This window comes from Marmota monax, unplaced genomic scaffold, assembly GCF_021218885.2.
Source record: "Marmota monax isolate L192 unplaced genomic scaffold, Marmota_monax_Labrador192_F-V1.1 WCK01_AAM20220418_F8-fsc00095, whole genome shotgun sequence".
NCBI classification, from domain to species: Eukaryota; Metazoa; Chordata; class Mammalia; order Rodentia; family Sciuridae; genus Marmota; species Marmota monax.
Window position 1 is genome coordinate 5,752,900 of NW_026695244.1, and position 27,954 is coordinate 5,780,853.

General features: G+C 37.2%; 1 protein-coding gene across 1 annotated transcript; it reads left to right on the forward strand.

Annotated features, from left to right (window-relative positions):
- Positions 1-306: 306 nt before the first annotated feature.
- Cpo (carboxypeptidase O) lies at positions 307-27,387 on the forward strand. The gene is made up of 9 exons (XM_058578198.1): positions 307-356; positions 12,187-12,286; positions 13,294-13,395; positions 15,758-15,862; positions 16,970-17,080; positions 18,224-18,314; positions 19,456-19,658; positions 25,490-25,574; positions 26,378-27,387. The coding sequence occupies exons 1-9, from the start codon at positions 307-309 to the stop codon at positions 26,638-26,640; spliced, it is 1,110 nt and encodes a 369-aa protein (XP_058434181.1). The 3' UTR covers positions 26,641-27,387.
- The last annotated feature ends 567 nt before the right edge of the window (positions 27,388-27,954 follow it).

Genomic DNA, 27,954 nt, shown 5'->3' on the forward strand with positions numbered 1-27,954 from the left:
TGGAAGGGCATTTGTTGGAGGTGTTATGGTAACCTTGCCTTTTATTTAGACTATCCATGCATCCTTCTGCCACGAGTCCATCTTGAGTTCCTATTCTAATGAGCAGGAAATGAAAAGAAGGCACCCTCAAACTTAGGTCCTACTCCTTTCTGTGGAACTGACGCTCCATTAAAACCCTTGCTACAGAATTAGTACCACTCAGATGCCTTCATGAGGGGAAGGGTGCTGTGGGGAGTGCATTTTACTCCTTGTTCAGAACATCAAGGTTTAAATTTGAGATTGCTGAATTAACTATATCCTAAGAAGATGATGGAAGATCGGAAGAGTGCAGCTTCCATTGGGGAGCTTGGTCTTAGGTAAGCTATTCAGAGTTACTGCCTTCACCTTCTTACTCCCCTTTCCTTCTGTAACCAGCTCCAGTCAGGCTTTTGCCCCTGTGGCGTGTTTACTGAAATAGCTCTAATCAAGGTCTCCAGGACACCTAATGGAGTTAGTTCTAGGACTTTGTCTGACTCCACTTTTTAGCATTTGACCCCGCAAATAATTCTCACTTTTTTTTTTTTTTTTAATTTTTTATTGTTGGCTGTTCAAAACATTACATAGTTCTTGATATATCATATTTCACAATTTGATTCAAGTGGGTTATGAGCTCCCATTTTTACCCCATATACAGATTGCAGAATCACATCAGTTACACATCCATTGATTTACATATTGCCATACTAGTGTCTGTTGTATTCTGCTGCCTTTCCTATCCTCTACTATCCCCCCTCCCCTCCCCTCCCCACCCCTCCCCTCCCCTCCCCTCCCCTCTTCTCTCTCTGCTCCCTCTACTGACATTCGTTTGTCCCCCTTATATTATTTTTCCCCTTCCCCTCACTTCCTCTTGTATGTACTTTTGTATAACTCTGAGGGTCTCCTTCCATTTCCATGCATTTTCCCTTCTCTCTCCCTTTCCCTCCCACCTCTCATCCCTGTTTAATGTTAATCTTCTTCTCCTGCTCTTCGACCCTACTCTGTTCTTAGTTACTCTCCTTATATCAAAGAAGACATTTGGCATTTGTTTTTTAGGGATTGGCTAGTTTCACTTAGCATAATCTGCTCTAATGCCATCCATTTCCCTGTAAATTCTATGATTTTGTCATTTTTTAATGCAGAGTAATACTCCATTGTGTATAAATGCCACATTTTTTTTATCCATTCATCCATTGAAGGGCATCTAGGTTGGTTCCACAGTCTAGCTATTGTGAATTGTGCTGCTATGAACATAGATGTAGCAGTGTCCCTGTAGCATGCTCTTTTTAGGTCTTTAGGGAATAGACCGAGAAGGGGAATAGCTGGGTCAAATGGTGGCTCCATTCCCAGCTTTCCAAGAAATCTCCATACTGCTTTCCAAATTGGCTGCACCAATTTGCAGTCCCACCAGCAATGTACAAGTGTACCCTTTTCCCCACATCCTCGCCAGCACTTGTTGTTGTTTGACTTCATAATGGCTGCCAATCTAACTGGAGTGAGATGGTATCTTAGGGTGGTTTTGATTTGCATTTCTCTGACTGCTAGAGATGGTGAGCATTTTTTCATGTACTTGTTGATTGATTGTATGTCCTCCTCTGAGAAGTGTCTGTTCAGGTCCTTGGCCCATTTGTTGATTGGGTTGTTTGTTCTCTTATTGTCTAATTTTTTGAGTTCTTTGTATACTCTGGATATTAGGGCTCTATCTGAAGTGTGAGGAGTAAAGATTTGTTCCCAGGATGTAGGCTCTCTATTTACCTCTCTTATTGTTTCTTTTGCTGAGAAAAAACTTCTTAGTTTGAGTAAGTCCCATTTGTTGATTCTAGTTATTAACTTTTGTGCTATGGGTGTCCTATTGAGGAATTTGGAGCCCGACAATTCTCACTTTCTTGAAGTCCTTTCTTCACTTGAGTTCTGGGGCACAGTGGGATTCTAGGTGGCAAAGGACTTCATTTAAATCCTCTACCTGTTCTGTATTTAGGTTGATCTTGCTCATGTAGATCTTTAGCTGCAAACTGACTTGGCTTTTACTGGTCATTGGTTTGAGACTTAGGCATGTCTGAAAACACAGTGTGGTGTCTAATAGAGTCCTTTATGTGAGACAAAGGTGGGGGAAATCACCTAAGGAATTTAAACTGTTTTCACTGTTCACAACTGGAGAGACCTGGGTTTGCACAAGAAGTGGTCCATCAGAACACGAGAAGGCACTTGATCCTGAACAAGCCTTAGATTGTGAGAAGGAGTGGATTCTGAATAAATGACCATGCCCACCATGATAAGAGTAAAAGACACTCCATCTCCTGGGCCCAGCAGGCCTGCATGGAAGGAGAAGCAGTAGTAGTGGCTCCTGAGCACAGGCCACAGGGATTCTTAGAAACACAGATGGGACTTTATTTGTCCCATATTGGGTTACATAAATGCTGAGGAAATTTACTTTGGGGTCTGGTAGAATCAAGAGCTTGTATAAATTGGCTTCTAGAGGAGAAATGAGATGTAAAGTGGTAAAGTGTTTTCCACGGTTCAAAAATGTGTTTGAGGACATGATGGAGTTAATGAAGCAATTGCTCAATTGTTTCTGCTGAGGCATCCATTGACTGACTTATCTTATCTTGTCTGTGAGCCAAGGTCTTGCTTGATGCATTCTCAGAGACATTGAGTTACTGACCAGAAATAGAGGCCCAGGATTTTCTAGCTCTGTCTACAGAAGAATGAAGCCACTACTTGGGACCCTTTACCTTTTGGGGATGCTGGTTCCTAGGGGGCTGGGATATGATAGGTGAGTGTGAAGTGGGAAGAGGGACTTCTATGATTTAGATTGTCTAAATGGAAATTTTTTTTCAAAATCTGTGCAGCTAGATTCTTCCCACTTCTGATGTATGTGCACCACCAAAATAACAGTGATTATGGGGTTCTATCATGGAATATTACTCTAATAATTCTTTACTAAAGAAATATCTCACAAACATTTCCTAGAACAATTTATGACAAACACCAACAGCTATCTCATGTTTTATGATTGGAGAGAGAAAATTATAATAAAAATTCTACTTCTCTTATTTTCATAGTTTCTCAACTGGTAAATCACATTATTCTAATTATTAAGAAAAGTGTTTAAAATTATCAAATAATTTCACCTGGAATAATTACTGTTAATATTTTGGATAGATAGATACCTAATTATGTTTATGGCACTATTACTGAAATTTTTCAGTTAAATTCCTTTGAAAAGATTTTCCTATGGTATTTGTAATTAATTTAATAAAACCTTCTGCAATTGCTGTTTTCTCATTAATTTCTGTCTTCTCATTTTTACAAATAATGCCATGCTGAGTAACCAGCTAAATAATTGTTTCTTTTCCAAATTTTTATTTTCCTAATATAAGTTATAAAAAGTGAAATCACTGGGTCAAAGTGAAAAATATCCACTATTGACTTTCTTTGTACTTTGTTGATTTTAAACAGGTGAAATACTTTGTCTTATTCATTACTCAGTTTTTTAAACTCTATTTGCCATTCATGTCATTTGCCCATTTTTGGTGCTTTGCCTATTCTTAAGGGATCATAACTTCTCTAAATATATAACAAATGTTAATCTCTCTCTCTCTCTCTCTCTCTCTCTCTCTGTGTGGTTTCATTAATAAAGTATATTTTCCCTTATTCATACATAGCTCATTATTTCCCTCCTTTGCCATATTTCATGAACTATGTGTGGTTCATGAACTATCCATGATTCATGATTAAAGTAATCTTGCAACAAACTTGTTCTCACAGAGCAGAGAAACCCACCCTGAGTTTTGCCCCACATGGGTGACCTCAGACAGACTGATTTAGAATATATATAAAGAGAGTTCAGGATGTATGTGAGGCCAAAAACCTGTATACACATTTCTGTCTCAGTTCTTACATTAGTTGACTTGCTTTCATATATATAGTGCATTTACCTTCCTTTCTGAGATTTTTTATCCATAATTCAAGACCAAGACTCTTATTTCTTTCACAAGGAAAATATGAAAAAATTAGCCTGCTTAAAGATATCAAGAACCTTAAAACATACATCTTTTGACGTAATGTCCCTATGTCTGGAAATCTATACTGAGGAAATCAACTAAAATATGGAAAGAGTTTTACACATGGAGATGCAGCTTTATTTTAATATAAAGATTATAGTATTTGAAAATTACCTAAATGTCCCATATAATGGTTATATAAATGCTGATGTATGATATATGACACTGAAATATTATTCATTCCACTCAAAAATAATATTTAAAAAATTAATAGCATGAGAAAATTTATGTTTTATGCTAAAGAAAAGATATAAAGTACAAAATAAAATTAAATACTTAAAAAAATATGCCAAAATGGTAATTATTATTTTGGGTGATTTTTTCCCCTTTCTTCCACTAGTTTTTACTTTGAAAATATTACATAATGAAATACATAATACTTTCATTTAAAGAAAAATATTGGCATGTCCAAGTCAATTAGCGATTAGGCTCAGGCAGAAGAACATAGAACACAGGGTGTCCACTGGACAACTCCTTTGATTGCATTCAGTGAAGATATTTCAAATCTTTTTGACTTTGTCCTTATTGAGTATTTTTATTTTTGTTATTATTTGCTGATATAAAATAATCTTCACCTTCATGTTACTTTTACCAACTCAAAACCTATAGGTTAGCTGCAAGTTTCAAAACTCTCTATTCACTACAATATGTACAATGACAGTCTAAAACTAATAGATATTACAAGCTTATACTTGTTTATATATATTTCATACTTTCCCTAAAAAGTCTGCATCTATAAAATCATTTAGGATTTAGCCATATGAATCAAATAGCTTAAAAATGTTTTTCCTCTTTGACAAGGGAATAATCAGAAATGAGAATAAATATTTATACAAGAAGTTATTAGCTGCATAATTATTTATAATGACTACTCCCCCAAAAGAAATAGTTTAATCTAGCACAGAGAAAATATTGAAATAAATGATACTATGTAAAATATATTAACTGTAAAATATTATGCAGTCATTAAAAATAATGCTTAAAAAGAGTTTTCATTGGTTCAAGGAAATGTCTCTGGTAAGAAATGGAATTAAAAACAGTAAATTCAAAATCATACAAAGAGATCTAACTTGCTATAAATATATGCAAGACGGAAAGGAAATATGTCAAAATATCAACAGGGATTCACTCAAGGAGGTGGAATTATTGAGATTATTCCTTTCTTCTTTTATCTATTTTTCTACTATTATTTATAACATATACTTAAGGTATGTTAAATTTGTAAGCAGGAAAGTAAAAATTGGTAATATATTGCTGCATGAAATATTCATATGACTGTTTCTTTGCTAAGTATTTAAAACACAAAATTTGCCTCAATATTCATTATTTTCAGCCTCTTTATAAATTCCACTGAAAATTTTATTCAAGCAATCTTTGATCTGTAGCATTTATTAATAATGCACCCCAAAGGATCATTTTCTCTGTTAAACATTTTATGAATTTCTGTTCAAAAAGAATACACAAAGTACAATAATCTTTTCATTTGCTTGGTGAGAAGAGACTAGTGATAATTTGGGGGATTAGCCTGCTTTTTCTTCTCCTTCCTACATGTATTATGCATTAGCCAAGTAATTGCCTAGAAACAGGGAACAGCCTTTGTAAGTAAATGGCTTAAACATTCACTTGAACTAAGTATTAGAGTTTCTGGGATTTAAGTATTGTTTTAGTTTTGAATAAAAATGATAAGCACTTTTAATATTAGTGGTTTTCACCCAAATCCCAGCCCGTTATGTTTCTGGCATATTAGATGGACCCAGTCATTCAATGCTGAGTTTAGAAAACAACACACTCACATATCGTGAATATTAGCTGGGGACAGCCAAATGTTGGTGCTTGAGGGCTTCCTCTGCTTTAATTTATTCCACTCTGTGTTGTGACATTTCCAGGGGATCTCAGCCCACTTGAAACAAAAATCCTGCAAGTGTAATCCTGCTTTTTAGTGTATCATTAGCCTTCCCTATCTGTGGATTTCACATATACCAATACAGCCAACTACAGATTGAAAATATTTGGGAAAAGAATTGTGTCTATTTGCAGACTTCTTTTCTTATTATAATTCCCCAAACAACGCAGTATAAAAATTGTTTATACAGCATTAGGTATTATAAGTAATCTAGAAATTACTCGAAGTATACACAGGAGGATGTTTGTAAGTATTATGCAAATACCACAACATTTGATCTAAGGGACTTGAACATCTTAGGGCAGGGGGTGTTCCTGGAACTAATCTACCTGGGGAACCTAGGGAGGACCACACTCCCTTTCCCACTCCACTGAGCAGATGACTGTGATAAGACAAACCCCAGACGACTGCTCAACTCTGTGAAGGAACCAAGAACAGTTACCACCCTCGTAAGCAGCACTGCTGTGCAAGTGTCTCCAGGGACCTTGTTTCCTGGCAAGAATGACAGGCAGAACAACCAGGGTGAGGAACCAGGTTCAAGTTTCATTTCTTTATTTGTAAAATGAGAAAATAACAGCATCTTCTCAAAGGATTCTTATAGGGATGAAATAAATTAATCCATGTTTAACAATTAACACAAAATTTCTATGAAATCAATTGCTTATAAATTTTAGGACACAATAATTTGAAACAAAGCAAAAAACACATTTACATGCAATGCTATTAAAAATAAAAATTTTACTAAGAATAATTTAGCCATCTAATTAGTATTATTCTTAAACTATGCCAAGCTACAAAATATTTGATATAATTAACTGAAACACAAATTCTAACCTTTATCTAAGTACAACAAATAGATAAATTATATTTTATTTTTTTTACCTAGTTCATTTAGTATTATGTACCACAACTAACTACTCTAATGGAAATTGATTTCTCCACAGAATTTCATTACTTTAAACTTGGAGTTGCATTAGTTATTCTTAATTATTAATAATACTTAAAATAATAATTTGAATTTAACAAAAGCTCTTTGTCCTCAAAATTGTAAATGTTTAATTACACTGTTGGAATGAATATTTAGCTTTCCCAAGTGAATATATCAAGAGATTGGATTATCTAAATGATTAGCTAAAACAATGAAAATAAATTTTAAAAGATTAAAAGAAACAAATATTATTTAAATTGTAATAGTTGAGGAGCAAAGTGCTTATTCATATTATTCATAAAATCATTTCTAATGTTTATTATTCACACACACATATATGTATAGATTCAAATAATATGTTGACACTGATTGTTCTAAAAGATATCATTTTAGAAGGAAGAATACATATACCCCCTAGTGTGTTTCAAATTTATAAAAATTCAATTACAATTAAATGTAATTTAAATGCACATTTTATGTCTACTAACTAATCAGAAAATATACTTTACAATAACATTAGTTAACTCTTACTGAGCACCATATGCAGGGTGCTGGTCAAAGTGCTTTATATCATCCAATTTATCCATTCAACGACCAATGGGTAGGTCTTCTTATTACTTTATATGAAAGTAGTAATTGGTAGTAGTAATAGAAAATTTCTTTCTTGCATTTTAAAATCTACTTTGAAAAGCAAAACTAATTTAGCTATTAAGTAACAAGATAGGAGATGTAATAAACAAGTACCTGATTACCAATTAAATGTTGCTCAAGGTACATAAAAGTCAGGAAAGGGAGAATTCCAAACTCAGGCTTAGCCAATAACAACAACCACCAACATTTTACTAGAACTGTTTTCAGAACTTGATATCTATGTATCTATATCTATATATCTGTCTATATGACTCATTTAACTTTAATAACAACCTTTTGATCTTGACTGCAAATACTATCATTTTTATGTTCTTTTTTTTTCTTAAGACTTTAATACATAGGCTCAACTACTTTGTATTACACCCTAAAATATCTGTTGAAATGTCTACTAGCCCATTTCTAAATTGGCCACTTTTGATTTTAACTACAAAGAGAACAATAAGTATCCCTGTTTAGATGTCACTAGAAAATACTTTTAACCCTTTTCAGAATGGGGAGAAGAGGAAATGAAGCAAATGAATGCCATCTTTCTAGCCTCTTCTTGAACCTGGTTCCTCACCCTGGTTGTTCTGCCTGTCATTCTTGCCAGGAAACAAGGTCCCTGGAGACACTTGCACAGCAGTGCTGCTTACGAACAACCAACAATAAAAAATTTAAAAAAAAGAAATGAAAACTTAGAGATAAAGAAGGGACAACACCATAAAAGTTTCTCCTTTTTTGAAAGTGGAAAAACAGATAAAATTTATTGAAATATTAGCTCATTAGATCTCTGACACATTCTCTTGCAATTCAGGATAATGTACAAAATTTGCACCACAGCATCATCAAAAACTCACACCCCTGTTCCCTTGCCATAGTAATCATTTACTGGGCAAATGAATTAACAGTATGCTTTCACAATGAAATCAGAACCCAGTTTTTTGCTTAAACAAAGCTTTTTGGCTAGGATCTAAAACATTCGTCAAATGTTTGTGTGGTTTAGAGAGAGACTAATAATTGTATGACTTACTGGCTCTGTGACTCTTTTCAAGTGACTTAATTTCTCCTGGTCTTACTTGTAGAATCTAAATAATAACACTTCAGAGGGCCATAGGAATTTTTAATGCAATATCTGGTACAGAGGAGGAGCTGTATGGTCTTATTAAACTGCTAAAAGATAAATCACAAGCAGATAGTTGGAACAAGCCTATATCTATTAAAGACAATGAATATATGATCAATAACCCTCTCAAACAGAAAGTATCACACCCAGATGGGTATACTGGTGAATTCTCCCGAATATTTAAAGAAGAAGTTATACCAATTCTCCATAATCCTTTTAGAAGTTAGAAGCCCAAAGAATACTTCCTAATCCATTCTATGAGGCCAGAAATACCCTAAAACCAAAATCAGACAAAGACATTACAAGGAAAGAAAACTACAGAACAAAATCTCTCATAAACATAGATATAAGCACCTTGGAAAATTCAATATAGTTATATATAAAAAGAATTACATACCATGACCAAATGGAATTTATCCCAGTTATGCAAGTCTGCTTTAACATTCAAAAATCAATTAATGTTATCCACTACAACTACAGGCTAACGAAAGAAAATCACACGATCATATTGATAGATGTAGAAAAAGTATTTGACAAAATCTGATACTCATTTATGATATAAAAAGAACAACTTCAACTAGCACACTAAGAGAACATATTTACTCATAGTATATAATTAAGAACATAAAAGATACATAGAGAACATAAAAACCCTGTAGCTAACATCATAATTAATGGTGAAAAATTAGAAGTGTGCCCGTTAAGAACAGTCAATAAAAGGACATTTGTCCTCACAAATGTTTTCCAAAATTCTGATGGAAGGCCTTAGCTAATGAAATGAGACAAGAAAAAGAAATAAAAGGTATACATATTAGAAAGGAAGAAATAAAACTGTTCTTGTTTGCAAATGACATGATTGTGTGTGTAGAAAATCGGAATCAGGAACCAAAACACCTCCCAAAACAAATAAGTGATTATAGCAAAGTTGCTGGATATGAGGTTAACATAGGAAAATCAATTGATTTCCTATGTACTAAGCAATGAATAGGTAATTTTAAATAAAAAGAAAACATGTTATCACTTATGTTAATGCCTGCCAACTGAAATGCTTAGGCATAAATCTAGCAAACCCAGCATACCTATAAAATTCTTATGAAACAAGTCAGAGAAGAACCAAAATACATAGAGGCATATTCTATGCTCATAAATGAGAAAAATTGTCAAGATGTCATTTCTTCACAACTTTATCTATAGTGTCAATGCAATCTCAATCAAAATTCCAGAAAGTTATTTTGTGGTTATCAACAAACTGATTCTAGGGTTGGGGTTGCCTAGATTGTGTGAAGCACTGGGGTTCGATCCTCAGCACTACATATGAACAAATAAAGTCCATCGACAGCTAAAACATATTTTAAAAAACTGATTCTAAAGTTTATGTGGAGAAATACAAGTCATAGAATAGCTAACAAATTGTTGAAAGAGAAGTATAAAGTCAGAGAACTGACACTATCTGATTTCCAAACTAAATATGAAGCTATAGTAATCAAGACACTGGAGTATTGGCAAAAGAATAGACAAATCAGTGGAAGAAAACAGGGAACTCAGAAATAGACACACATAAATATAGCCAACTTATCTTTGACAAAGGAGCAAAGATAATACAACAGAGCAAAATATTCAACACACAATACCAGGATAATAACTAGACATCCAGACACAAAAGAGTGAATCACGATATTAATTCAATAATGTATCATAGGCTTAAATTTTAAATGCAAAACCATAAAACTCTAGAAGATAACTTAGGGTAAAACCTAAATGATTTGGGGTATGGCAATTAAATTATAGATACAACAGAAAAGGCACAATATATGAAAGCTGAGCTTCATTGCAAAAGCAAATGTGAAGACAATGAGAAGACAAGCCATGAACTCAGAGAAAATATTTAGGAAAGGTAGATCTGAGAAAAAACCTGGGTACAAAATATACAAAGAACTCTTAAAACTCATCAATTTTAAAAAAGACCAATCTGATTTTAAAAATGGACAAAAACATCTGAAGAGTTACATTACCAAAGATAATATAGAGATGGTAATTAAATGCATGTAAAAATGTTTTATATCATCTGTCAGTAGAGAATTTCAAATTAAGACAACAATGATATACCATAGCATATCTACTAAAGTGACCCAAATTCCAAACACTGACAATACCAAATGTCACTGAGGATGTGGAGGAACCAGAACTCACATTCATTACTGGTGGGAATGCAAAAGGTTTCAGCAATTTTGGAAGTTAGGTCCTTACAAAACTTAACATACTTTACCCTATGATCTAGAAATTATACTTCTTAGTATTCACTCAAGTGAATAAATGATTCAAAAAATGTCATCACAAAAACCTTCACATGAATGTTTATGACAGCTTTATTAATAGTTGCCAAAAACTTGGAAGCAATCAAGATGCCTTTTGATAGATGAATAGTTAAATAAATTATTGTGCATGCAAGTAAAGGAATATTATACAGACCCAACAAAGAGATGAGTAATCAAGTCATGAGAAGACATGGAGGAAATGTGTATTAGTCATTGAAAAAAAGCCAGTCTGAAAAGGCTACATCTTGTATTCTTCTGACTATATGATATTATGCAAAAGCTAAACTATGGCAACAGAAAAAAATAAGTACTTGCTAGGGGTTGGGAGGGTGAAAGCTGAATTAGCAGAGCGCAGAGAATTTTTAGAGCAGTAAAACTATTCTGCAGGATACTATAATGCTTGATATGTGTCATCAAACATTTGTATAAACCCGTGGAATGTACAAGCATGAACCCAGATATAAACTTTGGACTTTGTGTGATGATGTGTCAGTTTATGTTCATTGGTTGTAACAAATGTGCCACTGTGTTGTTGGATGCTCATAATGACAGGAGGTTTTGCATGTGTGAGAAAATGGGGTGAATGGGACCATCTGTACTTTCCACTTAATTTTCCTGTGAACCTAAAAGTGCTCTAAAAATGTTTACTTAAAGAAAAGATAAACCACTGCATAAAGATTAGTTCTCACCATTATATTGAGCACAGTGGTTAATATTACATGCTCTTTAGTCAGACTGTTAAGGTTTAAATCCCAATAACACTTTCCAGGTGATTCAGTTTCTTCATGTCTGAAATAGAGATAATAAGAGTATCTATCTCAGAGTGTTAGAGAGAAGTAAATGAGATTTAAATTGCTTAGAACAGTGCATGTCTCATAAAAAGTTTGAGTTCAATAAATCTTAGCTATTATTCCTTTTACAAATTTAAAAGTGTGTTTTATCTGCACTGTCTTATTGAATCATCCTAGCTTCCCTGCAAGGTTGAAATGATTGTCCTCACCCTATAGATAAAGAAATTACAGCTCAGAGTGGCTAAATGGTTGCCCAAGATCTCACAATTAGTAAATCACAGAGACAGGATTCAACACTGGTTTTTGTACTTCGAATCCTGTGCACACTGATTTCTGCTACCTTTCTGATCAACTTTCTAACCTTCAGAATATCCTTCTTTCTTCACTGCGTTTGATCCTGTGTTCTTCCCTTTGCAGATCCTTAGCACAACACGGGAATCAGGTTGTGGACAAGACAGGGAGTCCGTGGAAGAACCTGGAGACCTATTCCTACAACAAGTACCACCCCATGGAGGAGGTGAGCAAGGGCTTTACATGGGGGAGGAGCCGGATGTCATGATTGTTTTAAGGATGTACAAGAGAGGTTTCTTTGTTAATATCCATGTCAAAATAAGGAGTTAGAAACCTCAGTTTACATGTTTGGGGAAGGGCATAACAGGGTTTTTTTATAATCTTAGAACATAGCAAAAGATATTGTTGGTGCATTAGTCTGCTTTTCATTACTATGATGAAATAGCTGAGGGAGATAGGCTTAACTTTATAAAGAAGAAGTTTATTTTGCTGAAATAAATTTTAAGCCTGAAAAGTCCAAAGAGCATGGTGCAGTTTCTAGTTTAGCTGCATCTGCTCATGGTGGGTGGCAAAGGCAGGATCATATGTGGGAGGAAGACATAACATCATCAAACAGGAAGCTAGAGAGTCTAGGGGTCAGGCTTAGGCTTTTGTCACCATTCATCCCCAAGAGAGTTCCCTCCAGAGGATGGTTTTCCCCTCTTAGGATAGAGTTCCCAATAACCTAATGACTTCCCACTAGGTCACACCTCTTAAAAGTTCTACCAGCTCCCACATCACCATACTGGGGATCAAGTCTCCAATACACATGAACCCTTGGAGCACAAACAACATCCAAACCACAATCATTGGTATCCATAAAGATGGAAGAAGGACCCACCAGATAAGCTTAACCCGAAATTTCTGGCTTGACTATGTGCCACAGGAAAGCAAATTCTAATGATGGTGAAAAGGTTGTGTTATATGTTGTCTCTCAGTGTTCCTGGTGGATTATTAAAGTCGTTAATTCTCAATTACTTATTCATAAAGTTAGTTCAGCAGGGTGTCCTAAGACTTGTAGGCAGAGTAGAGTTTTAGAGAAAAGGAAAGGTGGGAGAGAAATGGTACACAGGTTTAGTTTTCTGTTTTGTTTACAACAGTGTATAGTTCAATGTCTTTGTGAGAGAAAAGGTTATCTTAGAGGCAATCAAGTCTCTTCCTATTGATAGCCATGGTCCTCCTGGGCTGTTTCAGATCTATCTGTGGATGAGCCAGATCAGTGAGAAGCATGCAGAAGTGGTGACACAGCATCTCCTGGGAATGACATTTGAGAACAGGCCCATGTATTACCTGAAGGTGAGTGAAAGGGCCAGAAGGGCCTTCCTTGGAGAACCCCTTCTCCATCTGAGGGTCGTGTTGAAGACTAAGGAAGGGCTCTATCAGAAATGTGGGAGAAGTTAAAAGGACCAGAGCAGAAAGTCATTTTCCTTTCCACTCCAAACTGGGCTTTTAAAATTCCAAACATATTGATGTGTATGCCTTGATCATGTGGGTGGGGCTAGAGAGGTAGGACTAAAAGAAGCAGGCCCCAGAGGTGGCCATTCCCACACATGCCTCTGCCTTAGCCAGTTCACTTGCCATCTGCATTTTAAATGTTTTCTAAAGTATTTTCTCTTTTTATTAAAAAAAAGAAAGAATTTTTTTTTCATAAAAGTATTTTCAAGTTGCAGACAATCTTCATTATTAGTTCTTTCATTTTATATTTGAAGTTACAAAGATCAAGAGAAGCAAGGTGACTTTTTTAAGGTCCCACAGCTGAATAATTCCACAGCCAGGGGAACAACCAGGTCTCCAGGTTCTCCTGCCCCATTTTGCATATGACATGGTGAAAACTACTTGGGATCAGACAGCCACTCTTCCACAAGGCCAGGACTTCTGGGCTCCCAGTTCTGGACCACTGGTTTTCTATCCTGGCTACACATTACAATTACCTGGAAACTGCAGAATAATTTGTTGCCTAGGTGCCACCTACAGAGATGGTGGCCTATTGTTCCAGGATGGGGGCAGGCATGCTTTGAAAGCTCCCCAGGTGATTTTCAATCTGTAGCTGAGTTAACAACCACTGCACCCAACCAGTGGTTTTCAAACGGTGGTCCTTGGACTCACAGCATCAGCATCACCTGGGAATTGGCTAGAAAAGCATATTCTCCGGATAGATTCTAGCCATGTGTGTTTTAACAATCCCTGCTAATCCTGATGCACACTTGAGTTTTAGAACTACAATGTGCTTCTAGCAAGTACCTCAGAGACATTGATATTGTTGGCCAAGACCACTCTTCAGGTACCTCCACCAAAATAGTCTGGCATTTATTTAGTGTTATTTATTTTACTGCTTTTATCTTGTACAGATATGTCAATCTACAAAGCAAAACCCCAAAGTGAGAGTTGTCACAACTACTGTGTGTGTGTGTATGTGTATGTGTATGTGTGTGTGTGTGTGTGTATATATATATATATATATATATATATATATATATATATATATCAGAAATAAAATTTATCCAGGGATGAAGTAGTTGGTGATGTGGAAGCATGGTGCACCTGCCAACCTGATTTTCAATAGACCCTCAAACTCTGAACTAAGACAACATGACACAACATCCTCTTCCCAGGGCATGTCATAAGCATAGATGGAGTATATAATAAGGAGGCAATAAAGGTAAACTTATAATTAACACACATGTTCTGATAAAATAGGGCAGTTATTCAAATTAGGAGGTGAATTAGGAGTTGCCCTGGAAGTTTTGAAAAATAGATGAGGTTAAGGAATTTGAATATGATTGGTCCAGCCATGTATTTATCTCAATTTTTAAGTATCTCCTGGAGGGAGAGAGCCTTCACCAGCCCAGCTTCCAGTGATTTTCAATAAAAAGCACTGGTCTAGGCCACTAACAAATGTAAAACAGATATGACTGTTAAAGCATGGGACTATTTACAGCCCTTTCTCCACAAAGGAGAATCCACGATTGCTAGTTTAATTCCTATATGCCCACTCCTCTGAAGAAGGAGGGCATCTTTCTTGCTGAAGTGAACCGGGACTATATCCAAGAATAACAAACGTGCAGAGAAGAAAGAAGGTTGAGCTGTCTGGGCCTGGAGGAATCTCCAAGCAAAAGGAGAATTCCATTAGTGTTTCAGGAGACTGTGTATTTGATATCTTCACAATTTCAGGAAGGGTAAGATTGGGATTTATTTTAAACTCCTTTTGATTCTTTAACATTGTCTCTTGTGCATTTTGCTACTCTGAATGAACTCTATGTATAAAACTGTCATAAGGTTTATAGGAATTTAGCCTTTTGGCTTGTGGCTTTGGGGACTTATATGTTTGTCCATCATTAAGGAATAACTTAGGGTGTGGAGAAGGCCACTTTTTGGGTGGGTGTGCATGGTCCTGAGAAGAACTACCAAAGAAGTCAACAAGCAGGAGAAAAAGAGTTGCAGGGAGAAGGGTCACATTGTTGGATGTCTCCACAAACGATGTTGTCACCTTCTTGAAACCAGAGTGCAATAAGAAAGGGAAATGCAGGGGAATGAACATGAACCCTAGTTCATGTTCATGAATGAACCCTAGTTTTTCACCTGTTTTTCACCCTGTAACAGTGGCTTACAATAATAAGTGACTATTGGGTAATTGAGCATGGATTCTCCCCCTCCACAGATCAGCCAACCATCAGATAACCCCAAGAAGATCATTTGGATGGACTGTGGAATTCATGCCAGAGAATGGATTGCCCCTGCTTTTTGTCAATGGTTTGTGAAAGAAGTAAGTGTGTTTAGTTTCTTCCTAATGGTAAAATACTTCTTAAAACATCTATTACTTCTTGGCAACTTAGAATCCATGCTCCTTTCACATGTTAACAATGAAACTCTTCACCAAACTAATCCTTCACCTCAAGTGAAATAGAGTTAGGGGCTAGGGATACAGCTCAGTTGGTAGAGTGCTTGCCTTGCTTGCACAAGGCCCTGGGTTCAATCCCCAGCACCACTACCAAAAACATAAAATAAAATAAAATAAAAATAAAGAAAGAGAGTTAATGAGTAGCTTTTCTGAAAAGTTAGTATCCTGATCTTTTTCCTAGTACATCCAAAGTCACTTTTATTGGAGGATATACATTTCTAACTATAAAAGATGATTCATTTTGGGAGTCATAGATGAGTTTGAACCCTGGGCCTGTCTCTTTTAAATAGTATTGGGCAAATTTCCTACACTAGGAACCCTAGTTTTTCACCTGTCAAGGGTGTATGAAATGACTATTTCGTGGGTTTGCCATGTGGATTAAAAGATTTGGCATATGGAAAATACTCAGCACAATGAATTTTTGTATATTATTTATATCCCTCCCTTTAGGGGAGTAAGAAACCTTTAAAAGTAATCTGATACTTTTTGTGTCAGTATTTTCAGAAACCCAAATATAAATACATATTTTTAATATTATATATTTATGTTATGTATAATATTTAAAATATTACATATGATTTTTCAATTTATTTATATATGTATAGAAATAAAGTAACCCACAGAAGTACTTCTTGAAATGTGGCCTCCAAACCAACAGCATCAACATCAATGGGAACTTATTGAAAACACAAATTCTTGGCTCATCTGAAATTTAGTAAATCAGAAGCTCAGGAGGAGAGGGAGGAAAAAGGAAAACAGATAAAGCCAGACAATCTATTTTACAAGGTCCTCCAGGTGATTCTGGTGCATGATAAAGTTTGAGAACCACAACTATAAAGAATAAGATAACTAAGGAAGGGCGGGAACTGGAGGGTAGAGGTGTACTATGCAGTCATAAATTGAAATTCACAGAAAATCGTGAGGAAAAAAAAAAACTTCTTAGAATCAAATGTTTATGTCTTAAATTTCCAGATTCTACAAAACTATAAAGATAATCCAAGAATAAACAGGTTCCTTAGGAATCTGGACTTCTATGTGCTTCCAGTTCTTAACATAGATGGCTACATCTACTCGTGGACAACTGTGAGTACCCGGGGTTGGTCCTGGGATGCATTCATGAACCAAAGTTCCCGAATTCGGCTCACTACTCCAACCTCCCCTGTTCTAGCTATAAAAATATATGGTACCCATGTAAATAAAGAAACACCACATGGGATTAAAAATCAGCTAAACATTTTTTTAATCAAAGAGTCAAAGTCAATTTTAAGATTGAGGAAACCTACAGCCTTCTTGGAGTTGAAGTCTAGCAGGGAGGGTATTTTCTTGGTTTCTGACACCTTCCCAATTTTCTAGTCCAATTTTCTCCTTGACTAGCTTCATGATGTTTTTGAATTTCCCATCACTCAGTTAGAATTATATGGATATAAAACTTATGTACCAACCTGTATCTGCCTCAGATCAGTACTGGAGGCTTAAGGAAATAAATGATGTATAAAAACTAAACAAAGCTATATTTCTCCATGTGATCATTCATGGAGGGGCAAACATCCCATGAAGTCTTTTTGTGGAGATATAGACAGCTCTGTCCTGACAAGGTTTCTAAAGCTTGTCACTCCCTCTTTCTAGAGAGCACTCTTCCTCCCTCTGCTCTCCTCCCCAAAAGTCCCTTGGGGGTGGGGGGGGGGTCGGTGTCTCTGTCTCTGGAACAGACTTTCTTGCCTTTGTGTGAATTGAGTCCCTCCCTCTGAGCTTGGCTGGTGAAACTTGTCTTTCTCTCCATCTCCCCTCATCAGTCATCTGCTTCCAGAAACGTGCAGAGACCATCTCTGATACACCTGGAACAGCCTTTTTCCATCTGTCAAGCTATTTCCCTTTCATCCTGTATCACTCAGCCCTTAAAAATGACTCGGAGATTTGCTCTGAGTAAGCGGGTCACGTCCACAGGCGCAGCTGATCTGCTCCGGAGGAAAAAGCCAAACTACTTCCTCCAATTTGATTGTTTACACATTTGCATGCTTTTGGTTGTACAGATGTTTCTATGATTGGGGGTTGCTAGTCCATCTTCCAGACTAAAAATTACATGCATAGGCTTCGCCATGTTAAAAGCAAGTTTTTCCAGATAATCCTAGGAAACATTTTTCACATTCAAGGACCACCTGTCACCACTAACACTGTGATTTATGAAGCCTTGGAATGGCAACATCCTTTTTGGTTCCTCTGTTACAGGATCGTCTTTGGAGGAAATCCCGTTCATCCCACAATAATGGCACATGTTTTGGATCGGATCTCAATCGAAATTTCAATGTGTCCTGGTGTAGTAAGTACATGTCTACTGGATGAATTGGTGGGGGGGAAAGAAGCGAGAAACAAGGAGTGAGGTGAATTACTAAAGATATCATTTTTTAAAAATTTGTACCGCTTTCTGAGCATTCTGTCCAGTTTTATTCCAAGAGTTGACATTATGTCTATAGTAAGAGTCATTGACACTCATGTACAGGACTCTCTTCAAGTGCAGATAGCTAAACAAGGACAAAGCAGACCTAGATCAGTACAAATATATCTAAATTTCTTCACTTTGTTTGAAGATATTTAGATCATCTTAAAGAAAAGAAAACCCAGAGCATTATCCTTGGAGATTATTGTACAGCAGGGAGGTAGCAATAAGCAAAGCAAACATTTTCTTCTCCTTATGGCACTTCTATGTTTCCAAATCTCAGTATGCCCAAAGAATTGGAAGCAGATAGAGGCAGGAATGGTTAAGAGCATTACCACTCACCAGATGGCAAGGGTTAATATTCAGACTTGGCAGCTGAGTGGTCTTGGAAAAAAAAATCACTTCATCTTTCTGCTTTAATTTTCTCTTATGTAAAATGTGAGTCACCATAATCCCACTTTATCAGAAGGTCACCATGAGGATTAAATGGGATGCTACATAGGAGAGGCTGGGTGCAGACCGAGCATGTAAGAGGTGCTCAACTTGATTGAGTTTTATTAATGAGCTTTATTATTGTTAATAAGGAGGACTCCTTACATCCTTGCAAAATAGCTCTAATGAGACTTAAGCCAGTAAGACACTGAAGGAGCGACTTAGGCCAATAAAATTATCAGAAATAGACTTAGGCACTTGGAGACTGATTCCCAAACATTTGTTTCAGAGTCCACCTCAGGTTTAAGTGAAAGATTACCAAAATGCCATTTCATTTTTGCACTCTCTCTCCTGGGCCATTGACTTGGTTTCTAAATCCTAATGTCAGGCCTCCTGCCTTTCTGAGTTGCTTCTTGCCTGATTATCCCCGGTGACTACCCAAGCCGACTGATTTACTCGGGATTGACTTAGTCAACCAAGGTCAAGTTTTGATACCACCCACAGATGCCCCAAGCAAGGATGACTCTTTGCCTTCATTCATTTCCAGATGGAGATCATGAAGGCTTCTTTGTCCTTTCTTGTACTTTCACAGGTATTGGTGCTTCCAAAAACTGCCAAGATTTAACATTCTGTGGGACAGAACCAGTGTCTGAACCAGAGATTAAAGCTGTCTCCGGCTTTGTAGAAAGCAAGAAGGAAGACATTTTGTGCTTCTTGACCATCCACTCTTACGGGCAGCTCATCCTCACTCCGTATGGCTACACCAAAAATAAACCAAGTAACCACGAAGAACTGGTAAGCCCACAGCACAGCCCTGTGGTCTCCAGAGAAACCCAAGGAGGCCCTCTGCTTCCTTTTCCTCATCTCCTTTTGCAAGGGAGCCTCCAGCCTCCCTCGTCTTCTCTCTGCTCATCCTTATTTTCTTTTTTTCTGTGTTTCGTTCCTTGCCAGATGCCTGCTGAGAAGGCTTTGGGTTAAATGCTGCTTTACCTACATTAATTAACTACCTGTTTCATAAAGTGTCAAGTTGGGAGACATCTTAGGTATTCGCCTATAATATAAATGAGATGATTATGCTAATAATCTGCAGAAACGAGCTTTCGTTTCTGTAAATTCTCTTGAAACTCCAATCGGCAATTACAGCTTTTGAACCATGCTTTAAAGAACTTGCCAGCTGTTAGTGGAATATGGCATATCTGAAATAACATGGCTAAATAATATCTGCTCTCTTCTCTGCTAAACACAATTCTCTATTTTCTTTTAAACTCTTTCTACATCATTTGCCGGGGAATATCTGTAAGGGCAAGTATCAACAAGAGGCAAGCTGGTGCAGGGAAATTCTTTTGTGTTTTATCCACGTTCCTTTCTGAGGCAGTTTACCCAAGCCCTGGTGGGCAGAACTGCTAAAAAAGAAGTGGACTTTTTGCTCTTTTGTAAACCTAAGGACAATAGTCACAAAACAAAGGGAGGGCACGTACACAATTGTTGTAATATTTACTATTTTTATTTTTAATTCTTTTTTTCAGTTTCTAATTGTGATAAAGTACACTTAATAGAAAATCTACCATCTTAACCGTTTTTTAACTGTAGAGACCAAAGTATTCGCAGTGGTGTGCAACCAATTGCCAGAACTTTTTCATCTTGTGTAATTGAAGCCCACTAAACAACAACTCTCTGTTTCCCTCTACCACCAGCCCCTGACTACTGCCATTCCACTATCTGTTTCTATGAGTTTGACTATCATAGATTCTTCATATAAATGGAATCATGTAGTATTTGTCTTTTTATAGCTGGCTTATTTCACTTAGTATAATGTCATCAGAGTTCATCTGTATTGTAGGATGTTGTCAAAATTTCTTTTCTTTCTAAGGCCAAATTATATTTCATCATATGTATAGGTCATGTTTTGCTTATCCATTTATCCACCAATGGACACTTAGGTTGCTTCCACTTTTCAGATATTGAAAATAATGCTACTATGAGTATGGGGTATGCAAATATCTCTTCAAGACCCTGCTTTTAAATCTTTTGGATATATATTCAGAAGCACAATTGCCAGATCACATAATTCCATGTTTAACTTTTTGAGGAAACACTAGATGGTTTTCCATAGTGGCTGCACCATTTTATGTATCCACCAACAATGCATAGAGTTCACTTTCTCCACGTTCTTGCTAATGCTTGTTATTTTCTGTTTAAGAAGCCCCTCATTATGTGCAAATGCTGGAATGGATGTGAGACAGCCTTATCTCAGAGGCCTGCTGGTTATGTTATTCTTCCTGACCCTCTCTTACTGGAAGATGACCCATAAAACACAAGATCTGGATACAAAAGGAAAACCCACTACAGATTTTTATTGGAGGGAACCCTTCCACCAGCAGTTAAAAATATCCAGCAATACTCCAGAACCTTTTGTACAATAACTTTTCCTCCCTTGGTCCAGGAAAACTTGTATTGCGGTCATTTTGTAGACAGTGGAAGTAACCCACATTTGACTATATCTTTACTATTTACAAAGGGATTTTACAGCCACTATCTCAGTTGATCCTTATAACAACAAAATAATCTCACTTTGGAGATGTAGAAACTGAGACCTTGGGATAACTATATTTGAAGACCCCTATAGACAGGAGGTGGAGGCCCAGCTGGACTCCCATGACCACCTTGGTGCCATTATTCTTACACTGTCTCTCTCTATTCAGAAAGGGTTTGCAACTTTTAGCAGCAATGATAATTTAGAGTCCCAGTCAACTATGTGCCATCTCTTCCTCATCGAGAAGCCCTAGAAGTTTCTTCAATAAAGAAATACACAGAGCAGAGATTTCAGCCAAGAAGCTCAGAAACTTCTACATCCTCAGTTTCTGTGATTTTAGTTGTAGATTTCTACTTTCTCCTTCAAAGGAGTTGTGACAAAGCCAAGAGACTCTCCAAAGACATTATAGATCCTTAATGGGAAGGGGGTCTTCACCAACAGAAAGATCTTTGGTGGGAATGGCTTTCCACCAGCATTTATATACCCCAGTACTTTTCTTCCTTCTCTTTTTTGGCTCAGGAAGACAGATACTACATGACTATTTTGCAAGGTCTATATTCAAAGGTTAGAAGGCCTGTGTTACTGACAGGTTATCTGGTTAGATCCCAGTGACATAGGCTATAGAGTTAGTAAGAAGTCAGGAGAGACTTGGGGCAATCATGCTGACACTAGAGGTGGTAACTCTAAGACAAGAATGCTAGCAAATCCTTAGTACTAAACATAGAAATTGGAAAATTCTCTTGTATCTCTTACAGTCCCAGGTGCTGAAGAGTTCACATAAATGTTTAATCTAAGAATTTTCCATAGTTTGTTTTTCAGTGTGAAAAATTAGCAATCATGCTTCAACCTTATTGAAGCCACTTAGTGGTGCTTTTATGTTGTCAGGGTAGGTAAGCTTTGAACAAAGACACAGAATCAAGCCAACTGCTCCAAAGAGATTTTCATTTCTAACATTATTTATAATCACCAAAGACTAGCAATTAATCTCTCTGTATTTACAAAACCAAAAACTTTTGGAAATCATGATAAATATTACACTTCATGACAGACATCTTGGCAATCACTATGTAGGGGAAACATTACTATATATAGCTCCTTTTCTAAACTGCTCTGGCAATGAGAATAACTCTAAGAATTCTAATGTTTTACATGCTTCCATTATTTCCACTTTAATTATTTTCATATAAACCTCTTTATAACATCCCAAGCTCTGGTTCTTCCCTGCACATGCCAGGTCCTTAATCATACACCTGCCTGTGAATACATGCTTACAGGCATTTCTCTAGGCCTGGAGAAGGAGTTGCCCATCAGGCTATAGAGGTCTTTAGAGTGTAGAACATGATAATGTTCTACTGGCAAAGGAGTTTTTATCATTTTTACCAGGAAATACTTTTAACCTGAGAAGGGCCACAGAAGTATTGAATCTCTATGGCCTTGCAATACAGCATCAGGAGAGAGAAGTATACTCAGAGCTCCACCCTAGAGACGGAAATTGAAGTCAAAAGTCCAGGGGGTTCCACAGCATCTTCTTGGAAATCACCTGATTTATAAGCTGAGGATCATTTCATATATGTGTGTATACACACACACACACACACACAATATATATATATATATATATAAACACACAAACATATATATACATATATATACACAAACATATATATATACATATATGTATATATATACATATATATGAAATATATATTATTATATGATATATATTTTAAATATGATATATGGTATAAATAAATTACATATATATATATATATATATATATATATATATATATATATATATCCCTTATCTGCTTTCCCATAGTAATTACTAATGGAAAATTCTTTAAAAAAAAATAAAGTCCAAAAGTTTTGGGTTTTTTGTCTGTAAAGATGGGGAAGAAGACTATCTCTGGGAAGACTGTTTCCTACCCTACAGCCAGGATTTGAGGAAAAGGAACTATAGAGAATAAAATAAAGCTGGCAATGGAAAGAAGAAATGATTGTCTGGGGTAAGCTCAGGGTGAGGGGACGTAAGGAATCATTTGGATTGAAAATGTAGCCTGGGGCTAATCCATGAATCCCAAGTGAAAGGTAAGGCCCACCATGGATCAGATGATATGGAGTTTCATTCAAAGAAACAGGACACGCATAGGAATTGAAAATAATTGAAAACAATTTATATCACTGCTAGACAACTCTCAAGGAACTCAGGAAGGATTTCGTTGGTAAAAATCACAGCGGTGCTTCCCCAGGCCTCCTGCTCTCCCCTGCATCACACAGCGGCTCCCTGTGTCCTCTCCACCCTTCACGCTCATTTCCTTGCTTGCATTTTTCTCTCTAGAGATCTCTTTCTGAGTCTCCCCTCCGTCTTACAAGTTTCTCTTCTTTCTACACTGTAAGCGATTAAACAAGCTTTACACCTTGTAGATCTTCAGCCTTTCCTACCCGTTATCTGAGTTCTAGGCAACACGAACCTAGGAGTTGGGGCAGACTCAGAATGATGGGGGAGAGAGAGAAAGAGAGCAGGTGCATGAGCAAAGGTAGAATTCTCAGTAGTGAGTAGAGAAAAGGTGAAACATTTGCAGAGATGCTCAGGTTAACATGTTTTTAAATTTTTCTTTTAATTTAGCCAGACCTAGAAAGTCCCCAGTTCCCAAAGGATGTTGCCCACAGCTGCTGCATACAACACACCACCACCAACACCAACACCACCACTGACTCCCTTTTTTATTCTTCCTTTTGAATTTTCCTGGGTTCTTCCTCACTCCACCCAAGTACTTCTCTATCACATCTTGGCATTCATCTGGGCAGTGCAGAGCCAGGAAAGGAGAGTCAGCGTCTCAAACTAGGCCCAGCATTAGTGAGAGTCAGGAGAGTTGATTCATCTATAAGCACAACTAAAACAATGGTGGATCATAGTGCAGGCAGGAGTGACAAGGGATTGGTGGTGTTTTTGTAGAATCTAGAAGAAGTATTGGGATGCACCATTTGGTGGGTGGAATATAGCATGGAGGAATCTGGGATGGGGAATACTTAGAGGGTCTGAGTGAGGACAGATCTATGCAGTAGGATTTGTCAGAATGCCAGTAAGCACAGCCAATAGACTCAGACCTCAGTAACTGATCTCAGGAAAGGGTCTTCAGGGAATAAGGTCGAGACCTTAGAAATCATCTGTTTCTAAGGAATTTCCAGTAAAGTAAGGTGACATGGTGGGTACAGGGACAAATGTGCCTTCCAGCTCAGAAATTTTTATGAGAGATGTCATCAAATATCTATAAAGAAAAATAAGAGGACTCATAAGAGAGGTGTAGATAAAGGGCTGTGGGAGATTTGAAGTGTGGAAAGATGAAATCCAGCTGGGGTGACCAGATAAATCTCTATGGAGAAGTTGGCATCTCAGACAGCCCTTTGAGGTTGAGTAGAATTTAAACAGATAGAAATCCCAGATAGAGGGGAACATCCTGAGGAAAAGTAGAGAGACTGAGGAACCCAGGGGAAATTTGAGTTTGACTATACTCTAGGGTGGACGTCCAGAAGATGGTGCTGGAAAGCTGGGTTAGGGCCATACTGTAGAGGATCTCAAAAACTAGACTAAGACGTTTGTACTTAATTCAGTGAGCAATCTGGAGTTATTAGGAGCTTTTCAGCAAGATCATGATCATAGCTCTACTCATCTGGAAGCCAGGTGGAATAAATTGGGATAAGGATTGATGAGAGAAAGAGAAACTTTTTAGAAGAAGCAACAGACCAGTTCAGGTAATGAGCCTGACATATGGTCATGGTACTGGAAATGAAAGTTGGTAACTGAGAGAAGGAGAGTCAAAGATATTGCAGGATTTTCCGTGTTTGTTAAGGAGCATGCAATGCCAGAAATAGTAAAGTCAGAACAGTCTTATTGGTGGGAGAAATGATGAAATTGAAAGTGAGTATTTGAATCTGAGATACCAACAGGCTACCCAGATGTTTATGTTCAATGGGAAGTTGGAAAGATGATCTAAAACTCTACAGATCGATCTGGACAAAATACCAAACGCTTGGATTGTCGGATTTATTTTTAACACCAGATATCTGTCTCTGCATTTCCCACCTACAGATTCGAGTTGGACAGAAGGCAGCCAATGCATTGAAAGCAAAGCATGGAATCAATTATAGAGTTGGATCGAGTGCAGATATTTTATGTAAGTATCTTTTTTTTTCCTTCTCAGTAGTATCTAAGGCACAAAAGAAATCAGTGGAGTTTGGGTGGTGAGGTGGGCAGGAGAGGAATACAAGAGCCCCTAGGATCAACAGGTATTTGTACAAATCAAAATGACCAAGGATAAAAGGGAACCTCTTCAAGTCCAGAATTATACTCTCTAGGGATAAAGTATGAACTAAAGAAAAAAAAAATACAGTCTCAGACCAGAGACTCTCTGGCTCCAGTTAAAAAGAGCTGGCAAGTTAGAAAGCACAGGAGTTAACAGTATGGATATTGTACACTGACCCTTGGCCAGTTAATTCAATTCCATCAAGCTAAGAAAGCAGAGAAGAATGAGTCCTGGAGAAAGAAACTAAAAGAAAAGAATTTAGTTGCAAAAAGAGGGTATTGCTTCTCCCAGCCCCAACCACCACTTCCTCTGCCCTCTGGCATCCCACCTACGTAATATTGCATCATAGTTTTCTTGTGGGTCATTTTACTTCTGTTCCTATCAGTTCACTCTTGCCTTTTGCTATGAGATTAACTAGACTCTGATTCAGCTAAGAAGCTCCAACCAAACCTCTGCTATGTGCCAGGTGCAGGGCCAGATTACGGGAGCAGACGGGCTAAATAAGACACAGTCCCTGCTGTGTAGGGGCAGCCCATCAGGAGATGGAGAAGACAGGTCACCAGGAACTCTTAATGAAACCACTCCCTTTTTATATTGACTGAGCTCTTATTCCCTAGGAAATCCATCCTTTACAAGTGAGATTTCTACTTGTGTCTTCATGTTTTCATTTACAGATCCCACATCAGGGTCTTCAAGAGACTGGGCTCGAGACATCGGGATCCCCTTCTCATACACATTTGAGCTGAGAGACAATGGTACCGAGGGGTTTCTTCTGCATGAAACTCAGATCCAGCCCACCTGTGAGGAGGCCATGGAGGCTGTGCTCTCAATGCTGGATGATGTGTATGCAAAATACTGGCTCTCCAACACTGCTACAAAGGTGACATCTACCACTGTGTTGCTGAACCTGCTGTGGCTTTTCACATCTCTTCTCTAAGTGCGTCCTACTCAGGCCTGCTCAGCACCAGTGATGTAGATGTGGTTAGAGGGAAGATGTGTGCAGTTTTAGAGAAACCAAAACTCTAAACTATAAACACCTAATTCAATAAAGAACAAACATATTTGCATTTAGTATTATTTTACTGGTAATTAATTTTTATTAATCTACAAGAGTTTGTTATTAGGTTGCTGCAATAATGATGCAAACCCCTCTAAAACTCAGCAATATACACATCTATAGGCCAGCAAGGAAGTGCTGCCATCTTGGCTGTGCTCATTACGTGTCTATGGTGACTGCCCAGGCAGCTGGTTGAACTTTGAAAGGCTAACTCTTTCAGCTGGTCTGGCATAGCCTCAGCTGGGATGAGGAACAATAGCTATGTTCGATGTATCTTCTCCTTCAGAAAGTTAGTCCAGGCCTGTCCTCATGGCTATAGTGAAGGAGAAAGCAAAAGGAGAGCATGTGCCAGTGTGCAGGCACTTTTCTGCATCCATCATATTTGCTAACATCTCATTGGCCAAAGGAAGGCACAAGGGGTAAAAAAAAAAAAAAAAAAAAAAAAAGCACAATGCAAGGAATGAAAATCTAAGGGTCATCAATGAAATTACTCTATCTGGTGTTTAGTGCCATACCCTTGAACTTCACTAGTTTAGCATTTACAGTTGGGATGACTGAGTTGAATTGGATGATTCAACTAGGTTATTATGAGTCTTATCCCGCTTTTAACCTTGAAAAGTCTGTGAGTACCAGCAGAACCCCACTGCTCTTGAAGTCTAATTAAAGGTCACATGATGAGAGTCTTATAGGATCTTTCATGTTCTACTAATTTTTTTTCTGATTGATGATTTCAATATTCACTAAGGAAAATGAAGTAGGAATAGATTTCCTGGATCTGGGGATTTCTTTTTTTCTCATCTAAATTTTTTGAAATTTTTTTCTTATGTCTTTGAATCAGGTTCTCCCTTGAATTTGTATTAATGATTTAGCAGCAGCATTCAGAAGATAAGTTATATGATGTCTCTATATAGGTGTTGCTCTCTTTTTTTGGTATTTATTTATTTAAAAAAATTGTTTTGAGATTTTACTAGGTGCATTTTCTTTGGTCCTGAGATGACAATGGTAAGTAAGGTAGATATGGTCCCTGTTTATTTGAAATTTATATTCCTGTGCGTAAGATCCAGAGTAGCAGTCGTAAATAATTGGGATGGATGCTCTGCCTCCTACCAGGCAAATCCCAGCTCGAGGGAAGCCACGCCAAGCAAGAACACAAATAAATAACCTAAGTATTGCAGGTTGTGACACATGCTATGA

Coding starts and splice junctions, on each gene's coding strand:
- Cpo (XM_058578198.1), top strand. CDS start 307: ATGATGGAAGATCGGAAGAGTGCAGCTTCCATTGGGGAGCTTGGTCTT. Junction 15,863..16,969: donor GTCAATGGTTTGTGAAAGAA/GTAAGTGTGTTT, acceptor TTAAATTTCCAG/ATTCTACAAAACTATAAAGA. Junction 19,659..25,489: donor CAAGTAACCACGAAGAACTG/GTAAGCCCACAG, acceptor TCCCACCTACAG/ATTCGAGTTGGACAGAAGGC.